This window comes from Chanos chanos, chromosome 6 (genome assembly GCF_902362185.1).
Source record: "Chanos chanos chromosome 6, fChaCha1.1, whole genome shotgun sequence".
Taxonomy (NCBI): domain Eukaryota; kingdom Metazoa; phylum Chordata; class Actinopteri; order Gonorynchiformes; family Chanidae; genus Chanos; species Chanos chanos.
In genome coordinates, this window is record NC_044500.1 from 40,373,943 (window position 1) to 40,384,849 (window position 10,907).

The following is a 10,907-nucleotide window of genomic DNA, read 5'->3' on the forward strand; positions in this document are numbered from 1 at the left end:
ATGTACTGAACTGTTGTGCAGTACACCAAGCAGACCACAGTAAAGAAGTTTCATGTATTGGATAAGAAATTTGTTGTTGAGTTCTTCTTTAACATATAGGTATTTATGGCGGGAAAATGGAAGATAGAAAGAATAGTTTTTAATCTAGAGTTTGAATCCAGTTTTGTCCATATGACTGACAGACAGTGCAATTAATTTAAGTGAAAACGCACAAGCATTCTGATACTTAAAGATTTAAACAAAAATGCCTGCCATTTTTCACGTACGTGCTACTGATATCAGCAACTGGCTCGGGTATGACATTTGATCGCAAAATGCCCCTTTTGCGAAGAGAGAAGAGATAATTCACTGTTTCGTGATTTTTTTTTGAGAAATGACATGGTGTCAGGTAATCTGTGGGAACGATCAAGTGAAACTGTAACCAGTTTTTAACAAATCGATGCGTCGTGGATCGACTTCACGTCCTTGCAGTGTGGTATCATCGAAGGGATCTTAGATTAGCTGAACTGAACGTCGCCGAAGTTTGTTGTGTGTACCTGGAACGAAGGTGAGGTATTGTCTAATCTCCGTGTTTATGAAATACGTTTACACATTTTTACCTTCGTGAAAGGTTTCTGATTATTAGATCACTGTGTAGATAGATGTTACTTTAGCTAATTTTCACTACAGATTTGCACTTGATTCGCTACATGTGACTACAGCCAGTTGGGCATTTGCCAATCGTGCATGCCCTAGTACCCCTATATCTTCATGTCACAACCCTGGTACGATGTGACATAAAGCCATGTTAGGTTATATACTCTGATATAGTTAACCGCGAAAGCTGTTTCAGTCTCCCAGATGAAACACTACCGGTGTTGGCTAACGTCATTAATCCGAACAGTTTTATAGCAGCCTCTGTAGCATAACCTTGTGCATAGAATGTTCTGTAATTGCCCAATGCGAGCTAGGCAGTGGTGCTCAGTTTATTTCGCCTAACGCAGTTGTGCCATTGGGCAACTTGTTTGCGATTGTTTATAACGTAGAAAAGCATGGGAAGTTGTGATAAAAGTAATGACGCATAAAATAATAGCTGCAGGTTAGAAAGGAGTGAACATGTTGCATAAATAAATTACGATCCTTTCCTAATAACAGTGTAAATGATATCCCTTGGTGTTTAAAGTATGCCCTCTGCGTTTTTCCGTTCTTACATAGTTTAGTAAACAGCGTGTCACAATGCAAGTTAATAATCCACTAATTTCACCACTGTCTGGACAGGCTCAGCATGCTTCCAGATAAGGACGGTCCAAGTGATCTTACAGGTGGTGGGATCCAAAGCAACTCGAGAGAGGATCCTGCTGTGTCCCTGTTTCGGGAATACTTACGTCTTAAAACGGTGCACCCAGAACCTGACTATGGTAACTTAGAATACAGTTTCCTGACGTGTTTTTTTTTTTTTTTAATGTGACGTTTGAAGAGATGGAAGACAACTCACCGCCGCAAAATACTGTCCTCTGAGTGTTTATTTATTTATTTTTTAAACAAAGATATATCATCAATAAAGTGTTAAGTTTGTAAAATCCTTTCCATCCTGTAACCCTTTCAGACATGAGAGAACCCATAAAGACACATTACAACATGACTTTCATACTTCAACTTTGTTTACAGCTTACAGAGTGTCAAAGGTCTTTTTGGCTTTGAAATACATTTTAATTCATCACTGCTGGGATCTTCTGTTTAGATACAGCTGTGTAAAAGCATTTGTCATTGTTGCCGGTGCACAGAGTTCTGTCTCTGTGAATGGGTTTGATTTAACCTTGAAGTAAATAAAGTAGTCTGGTAATAATTAGCGATTATATAAACAGTGTTATAGAAATGAACGTCTATTTAGTAAACAAGCATTTAAATGAACGTGGGGAATTTCATATGATTGTAGAGTTGGTACACATCTTTCTGTCACATCAGCTTTAATTTCACAGAGTTTTAATTAGAAATTAATTATAAAACTGCCTCTTTCTTATATTTTCAGATGCTGCTTTAAGGTTTCTTGACAGGATGGCAGTGGAGTTAGGCCTACCCATGCAGAAAGTTGAGGTCTGTTTGTCCTCATATTTATGCCCTATAATCTCTATTTTTCTTTATTTCTAACTTGTTTCTTTTTGTACAATCCATTGTAGGTGTGTCCCGGTAAAGTTGTAGCTATTATGACATGGGAGGGCACTAATCCTTCTCTGAAGTCAATCCTGCTTAATTCTCATACAGATGTTGTCCCTGTCTATCAGGTATTGCTTTCACAATAAAATCATTCATGTTTAACAAATACTCATCTTGAGCAACAGAATATTGTGGATTATGAAAGCGTTATTGCACGCTATGTGCTCTCAATCTTAACCCCAGGAACATTGGAAATATGATGCATTTGCAGCTGTGAAAGATGGTGAAGGAAACATCTATGGGAGGGGAACCCAGGATATGAAATGTGTCACTATACAGTGAGTTTTATCTTGAGTACCTCATGAACTGGTGTGATGAACTCTGGTCATTTATGTATATTTTTGCATCTTAGCAAAATGTTTAGATGTTTATTTGTTTATTTCAGCCTTGTTATCGTAAAAATGTTGTATGATGTTAAGTGATATACCTGTACGATTTGTGATCTGGACCTGTTTTACATTGTGGGTCTTAATGAGAAACCCTTTTTTCTGTTCCCATCCAGGTACATTGAAGCAGTTCGTAGACTGCAAGCAGCAGGGAAGAGGTTTGCTCGTACCATTCACCTGATGTTTGTACCAGGTCAGACTAATTGCTCTTATTTAAAATAAAGTCATTTACACTTTTATGGTGACATAGTAAAAGTATATGCAGATTAGAGAGTGTGGTTATATCTGTATATCCTACTATGTTGTTTCAGTGAGAAATAACATACTATGTATATATAGAGATGTGAGTATATAAATGCATGTTGTATAATTTTGCTTGTTATGCTTTTCATTTCTACAACTCCAGATGAAGAGATTGGGGGGCATGAAGGAATGGAGACATTTGTGAAACACCCAAAGTTTCTAAATTTGAACATTGGCTTTGCTCTGGATGAAGGTTAGTGATCGTCAAGCAAATAGTCACCTATTACCACGTAGAAACTGTATACCAAGTGAATGATTACCATTTTATTATGTTCACAATGCCTGTCACTAAGGAGAGCAATCTTCACCATTTCAACATTGTCACCATAACCTTATCACTTCTCATCCAGAACTTGTAAAATAGTTTGAAGAAAGTTTTATTAAGATTGAGTTGTTCTTGTTAAATTAATTGTTATTGGATGTTGATGGCTGAGAGCAGGGGTTTTCAACCTGTGCCCCCCCCCCCCCCCCCCCAGAGATTAGGAGATTTTTAGGCACAAACCAGCAAGTGCAATGAAAAAGGAGGGGGAGGGGGAGCACAAGTTCAAACCTAGACAAAGTGGGGGGCATATCATAAAACGTTGGAAACCCCTGGCTTAGAGTTTGGTTTGTCCTGTCTGCTCCCTAAGGCTTGGCCAATCCCGCAGAGGCCTTCACTGTGTTCTACGGGGAGAGAAGTCCTTGGTGTATGTATCACATCTGCCCTATGTGTGTCCTGTTATGTCTGTTGTGATGTGCTATCTTTAATTGTATATTGTTTTTAATTCGCTCCAAGATACTGTCTGTCTCTTTTGCTCCGGCTTTGTACATTTATACTCATGCTTCTCTTGTAGGGATTACTGTTCACTGTCCAGGAAGCCCTGGTCATGGCTCCAGATTTGTGGAAAACACTGCCGCAGAGAAGTTGGTGAGTGTTTTCACAACTGAAGCAGAAGAACACAACTGATCTAAACTAGACACCGTTCATCTCAAACAAACTGTCTTCTCACACTGCTTTGCTTTGATTCCTCCCCAGCGCAGGGTGATCAACTCATTTCTGGACTTCAGAGAAAAAGAGAAACATCGGTAAAAGGTTTAGATGACATGGTAATATGTCCAGAACTGCACCATGCAACATACTTTCACACTAAACATTTATGGTTTGTAGGTTAAGCACCACAGAATGTTTTACACTGGGCGATGTTACCACTGTCAACATGACCATGGTGAAAGGAGGAGTGGCTTACAACGTGATCCCTTGTGAGATGGATGTCAGCTTTGACATGCGCATTCCACCCACAGTTAACCTGCAGGTGCGTATTTGTACATGCATGTACATGTCTGAGTCTGAGTTTATTTGTGTGTGTGTGTGTGTGTGTGTGTGTGTGTAACTAATTTATATTCACTCAGTGTAGCCATAGTCCACTCATTTGAGCAGTGATTTCAATCTTGTTTCCAGGAATTTGAAGAGCAGATTAAAAGGTGGTGTAAAGAGGCTGGTGAAGGCATAACGTATAAATTTGCACAGGTAAGTAAACAGGTCCAGTTTGCATCCGTCCTATTCCTCATCTGCAGAGACCGATAGCAGCGCAGTGAGGGGCCTGTGTTTACCTGGGGAGTATACCCTGAATCAGAGTTTCCAAGGAAGCTGGAAAACATTAAGCCAAAAGTAAAAACAGACCAGTAGGAGAAGAGGTGGTGACCTTTTTAACAAAGAGCTTTGACATTAAACCTTACGGTGCTCAGTGAACTGAGAAGTCCCTCTCTGTAATAAAGCACCCTGGGTGGTCTTGTTTTCTTGTGTGAAGCATGTAGTTCAGATGCCTCTCATCTTTTTTCTTACACAGAAAAACATGAACCAGAGCACCACATCCACCGAAGAGAGCGATCCTTGGTGGAATGCCTTCAGTTCTGCATGTAAAGCCATGTAAGCCATGTGTCCTTGGTGGACTGCCTCTAGCTCTGCATGTAACCCCCCCCCCCCAAAAGAAGTGTAGGAGAACAGAAGGTGTGATGAATTACTTAAGGTCAATGTAAACAGTACATGTCACATTTTGAACTAGGTTGTTGACATTGTTGCTACATGGTTTGAATTTAGAATAGAAATTATGCAGAGGGAATGTGGCAATGCCAAGTTCTTTTCTTATGCAATTGTCGTATTGAATTAAAGAAAGGGAACTGTATATACTTCCTCTTATTTTGAGTATCAGACACATGCAGTGGGAAAGAGACAGAGAGAGAGAGAGAGAGAGCAAATACCTAGGCTCGCATTTTAAACTCTATTAGTGACATGGGAACAAATTTGCTCATTTGTGTTTCTTGTGAATTCACTTTGTCTCTCTGTAATAGGAATATGACTTTGAACAAGGAGATTTTTCCAGCTGCTACAGACAGTCGCTTTATCAGAGCGGTACGTGTCTCAAATGCATTATCTTTCTCTTCAAATGTCTCAAATGCATTATCTTTCTCTTCAGATGTCTCAAATGCATTATCTTTGTCTTCATTAGACTGTGTCCTAGATTAGAGAAGCAGTGTGGAATTGATTAACTCATTCTTGCTTTGCTTTTATTTTTTTATACTTTAAAATCACTCACATTTCCACATTGGTTTAATGCAACATTCAAGACACAGCCTTCAGTCCTGTGTAGTGATGCAAATAACTTTAAGATTGTTTCAAAAGATTGGTATCCTCATGATTATGTCTTTATGTTTTGAGGTGGGTACTATAGTTAATCCACTCCTGTCCAGAGAGAATATGAAACTACGAGTGAATATAAATGAGATCCGAGTGATTTTTTTTTCATAAACAAAAACAAACAGGATGTCTTTAGCACCTAACAAGAAAAAATGTCTGGTTACTTTTAGATTGGCCTCCCAGCCATTGGATTCTCCCCAATGAACCGGACGCCAATCCTACTACACGACCACAATGAGTACCTTAATGAGCAAGTGTTCCTGAGGGGTATCCAGGTGTATGAAAGACTGGTTCCAGCACTGGCCAGTGTGCCTCCTCTCCCTGGCGAAGTCTAAACTATAATCTTCTGCCCTTTCATAACAACCCCACCCCCCCCTTTTTTTTTCCTCACAAGCACTTTTATTCTCACTCTGTTTCTCTCTCAAGTTAAACCTGTTTTTCTTTTTTCAATCACTCTCTACACCTTCGTTGATTATTTAATTTTAATCAGACTGTTTTCTTTTCTCAGAATATCTTCATGTCTTTTTCATTCTCCCTGTCTCTTATGCTCTACCTTAACCATTATGGTGACTGTTGCACAGCCTGCACTATTCACATGAATATTTTGGCAACACCAAAGAATAGAATCAAACCAACTGTGAAGAACTGACAACTTCTTCTTTTGCTTTTACAATAACTCAGGATTCATTTTCACAATAACATCCTCACAATGTTTCAAGTCCTCAGTCTTATGTTCCAGATTTTAACGTGGGCAGTTTTAAAGTCTGTTTTTAAATATGAATGGATAATCGTTCATCAATATCTTTTGAATTCTAGTTTGCTCTAAGATCTCACTACATTAGAGATATATAAGATTACTTACAGTATGCTTCTCCAGATTGTGCATCTAAAGAAAAACTGAATCTGTGTTGGATATACAAGTTTGGTGTGTTATACTTGCATAGTATACAGTTCATTAGAAGTTGTTGAAGTGGAAATCCATTTGCAAATCAAACCTGGCCTTTGAGGATTGATCATTTACACCTATGTATGATTTCTGCATATGTTGTGATTGGCTCAAGTTTGATTTTTTTTTTTATGGGAACTCTGTAATACTGTATGTTAATTTATAATTTTTTCCCTAGGACTGAATTGTATACACCGTTGTAACCAATTAAATGATTTTACCAGAATTGATATTGAATTAGCATCTGGTGAATAAATATAAACTAAGCATACACTCACTCTCGCTCTCTCTCTCACTCTCACTCACCCTCTCTCTCTCCCTCCCTCTCTCTCACAGGCACACACACACTGTCCTACCTAAAAAAAAAAGAAAAAAAAAGACTATGACTAGCCACTAGGTGGCATACATGTCCCATGCTCATAAATAACAGAATCAGTCTTTCTTCACAAGTCTATGCAACTGTGCTCTAGGTCAGGGGTGTCAAACTCCGGTCCTGGGGGGCCAGGGTCCTGCTGATTTTTGTTTTCACCTCTTAGTTACCTGTCGATTTTCACCTTGAAAACAGGTGTGGACACTCTTCAGCCAATCAGTGATTCTATTTAGTTGATCTACAAGAAAAACAGCAGGACCCCGGCCCTCCAGGACCGGAGTTTGAGACCCCTGGTCTAGGTGAACCATTATGCCCTCTGGTTAGAGAGTTTGGGTTTTCGCTTGACTAAAGTGTTCAAGGAATCTTCTTGCTTTTGTGCTACATAAGTCCAGCTCTTGAGTTGCAGCGTTCTAGATCCTAATATCATCAGCTATGCTGGTATTTTTATTAGAGAAGACACATATTCTGGTCCAGGGACAAGCTAACAGATTTGTTCCAAATGAAATTTTAACTTTGGTGATAGTGAGCAGCTTCATCAGAATTAAGCTCTCTGGATTGCTCTCTTTTTGACTGATTGAAATATTTTTGTGTGGGTGCGTAATATATTTTGATATTGTTTTATCAGTAGTGTGTTCAAGAGGACTGAAAGCTTTCTTAAAACAAACAAAATATGCCTGGCTATTCTTATATTTACAAATACACATTTTTGAAAAATCTCTACACAAGTCTACCAGTGCTCTATTTTAGGCAATAGGTCAGTACAAATACAGAAACAAGGGAGTGATTCATAGGAGAATGAACTGGTGAGATAAACTGCTTTATTCTATTCAGATATAAGTAAAAGGTCATCCTGAGGCAAGCTTATGAATAATTATTTTTTCATAATGAAGAGAGGGAAAAACAATTGTGCTCTTTGTGGTAAAGAGGCCTGAAGAGATATTGTTAGGTTTTACGGGGGTTGCTTTATTTTTGTATGCATTGAGCACAACCAGGATAAGAGAACTTAGTGTGTGGGAGAGAGACATCCAAAGAGAGAGTAGAGCTATAATAAAATAAGAATGCAAACAAAATGTTATTATAGATTTTATTGTCTCTTAGACTTTTATAACAAGGTGGCATGTTATGAGGTTACCCTAATTACCTCAGCAATACACAGTCAAGCCACTAAAGATTAAATTATTAAACAATTTTCATTCATACATTAATTATATGATCAGTGTTACCAAAATTACATCTGAAATGTGTCAGGTTTTATTCATTAGGCACTGCGTATGCCCTGCCTGTAACTGTTGTCATTTTCTTTTGCCCAACTCTTCATAGCTGGTTTTATGCTTAAAAGATGAAAATAAGCAAAACAACACTAAGCTTTAGGACCACAGAGAGCAGCACAACATCTTTGCTTATGCTTAGAAGCTGCGCAATGTGCAGCTGGTTCTGAGCCTTTCCTTTTAATTGGTACCACCCACATCACATAGATCTGTACAGATATGAACCTCTCAGTTTGGATGTTATCCTGAATTTTTAGATTGCCTTTACATGTCCACTTGTTCATTTGTTAACACCTACACAGCGTTTATTCACATAGATCATTCATATGTTTCTTTACATTGCTGTTAATGCCTGACACATCTACCCACGCACATATATTTATTTATTTCTTCACCTACACTGATTTTGTCACTCAAACAAGTTGTGTATTTCTAAGCAAAAAAAGACAGAAGAAAGAAATATTTCTGTTTGCATTGGCCACCGCTGTCAAGCTGACATGCTCATTTTCTTATTTGTTCATTAACTCGCTTGTTTATCACCCCTGCTGGCTTTTGGCATTTCTTTCTCTGCTCTTCACCATGGAGGTAACATGACCTTTGCCACACAGATGTATGAGCTTAGTTTCAATAAAATTATTTATAGCGAGATCCAGAGACTAAAATATCATGTCACCACAGAGGTAATGCACTTCTGCTGCTAACAATGAACTCTGTAGATTTCTCCTAATTACTTTGTGAATTTAAATAAAATCTGCAAAATGAATGTGCTTAGAACAAAAATACAGGTTGCTCTGAGTTTGTCAACACATTACATAATATGTGATGATGGGATATCCAGTAGGTGACTTGTCGGGGGGACGGGGGGCCGGGGGCATCCCCCTTGTTAGCAAGATGAGCAAAATGCATCCCCCTTGTTAGAGTCCAAGACCACTGGGCCATCCCCCCTGTTTTAAAATGACAAATGATCTACTGGGGGTATCTATACACAGTATTTGTCATACCTTTGCCTGTCTTTTTCACCCCTATTTGTAATGCATTCTTCTTGAACTTCACAATGTCTTAGTGCCATCTGAAAAGATGTATGAAATAATATAATACACATCACCATTCACAACACCCACACAAACAGAGCATAGCTCGACACCCTCTAAAGATCCAACCCAATTAACAGAGAGACAATCTTCCTCCCATAGGGCACAGCATGAGCAGTGTGGTCAGTAATTAGACTCCACATCTCAGGACATGGCAGTAGGATTAAAGGCTGCTAGACTGTCAGAGATCTCTGTTAGCTGGAGCCTACCCTCAAAGCTTCAAACAGCTGCTGTATGCCCTGTGGTTAATCCTCTGCTAAATAGAACTGAAACGGATTCACTCATCAGAGACAAAAACACTATTCAATTCAAACTCAGAGGCAAATGTATCTCTGTCATGTCACATTCTATGTTGCCTTGACAGATAATAAGACTGTAACATTTTAAGTCTGTTTGCAGATTCAGAATGTCCTAAATCAAACCTAAACGTACCTCAACTATATGTTTATTTGGTCTCAACTAGTATTTGCTTGGTGGTTACTGAGCTCTTGATCACATATTCAGAAAAAGGTATTTCTTGTGTGGCAGAGTGGTCTGTTAAGCATTTTTGCCTTCTGTCAGTTCTCTTTGTCCTCCGTGCTCTTGGTTCTTACTGCATTGCATACTCTGTTCTCTATTGACTCTACCGAAGCTTGCCTCAGAATTCTTGCTGCAGTAGGACCCCTCCCTCTTCCTAAATATGTGAGAATCATGTTGTGCAGAAATGTCACAGAACAGTCCATTTCATGTGACCAGGTGTGACCGGGGGTTTTGTTGGGTCCAGTGGTAGTACATGTTCCGTTCCACAGCTGATGCCCACCTGTAGGTATTTTAGCCATTTCAAAGAGCTATCCACTTTCATCGACTGTGAGATTCTCAATCACCCACGACGGCAGACTTCAGGAATATACATAGGCTATAACGGACAAGTATGTCATCTTAAAACAAAATGATGAGACTTGAAAGAAGGTATTGAGTTGGTTACTGTTTCTAGCATGTAGCATGTAAAATTATGCATTGGAAAAATCTGTAATGGTGCATCTTTTAAAGTTCCAGAACATTCAGTTATTATTTCGTCTTTACACAGCAAATGTCCTAAAAATAAACGAAAATAAAAATTGATAGAAAATAGAATATCCAAAGTGTTATGAAATATAAAATTTATATTAATAAAAAAGATACTTCCAGTGAAACAGTTTCAGAGAAATACTGGGGTTATTTGGCAGTACACAAACACAGACATTTTAAGAAATGTACTTCTCAATTTCACGTAGGCTTTGTGAAAAGTTACTCTGCAATTTCGATACATGTAGCCATGAATTAAACTAAAGCGTTCTTTGCTGAATACGTGTTCGTAACTGCATATGATAAGGAAAAATAATAATGATAATAATAATAAAAATTGAAATACAGACTGGTTTGACATATCACTGTTTCAAGTCAACCTTGCTGTTTGAGGAACGTGCGAGCGAGCGGGCGAATGAGCGCGCGGGCGCCTCCGCAGCATCCTGTCAGCAGCAAAGAAGAGCCTGTACTCACGTTGTCGAGCCTGAGTTTTTCGCGCACCTAAATAATTTGGGCAATAGCTACGTAAAAAGAGGAGCGCATGTAATCATCATAAATTTGGATGTTTTCCCTTTTGCTTCGCGCTTTCCACGTTCGTTCTTTTTCAGTCGTTTTTCTTCCTGTTTTGTGAT

At 38.7% G+C, this 10,907-nt stretch overlaps 1 protein-coding gene across 1 annotated transcript; it reads left to right on the top strand.

The window, feature by feature from the left end:
• Nucleotides 1-475: 475 nt before the first annotated feature.
• On the top strand, nucleotides 476-6,732 carry LOC115814423 (aminoacylase-1). Its single transcript, XM_030777262.1, has 15 exons — nucleotides 476-547; nucleotides 1,258-1,397; nucleotides 2,009-2,073; nucleotides 2,157-2,261; nucleotides 2,377-2,471; nucleotides 2,696-2,772; nucleotides 2,986-3,075; nucleotides 3,512-3,568; nucleotides 3,716-3,789; nucleotides 3,898-3,947; nucleotides 4,030-4,174; nucleotides 4,321-4,389; nucleotides 4,709-4,788; nucleotides 5,211-5,271; nucleotides 5,727-6,732. Exons 2-15 carry the CDS (start codon nucleotides 1,265-1,267, stop codon nucleotides 5,889-5,891), a joined length of 1,266 nt encoding a protein of 421 aa, XP_030633122.1. The 5' UTR covers nucleotides 476-547; nucleotides 1,258-1,264; the 3' UTR covers nucleotides 5,892-6,732.
• The last annotated feature ends 4,175 nt before the right edge of the window (nucleotides 6,733-10,907 follow it).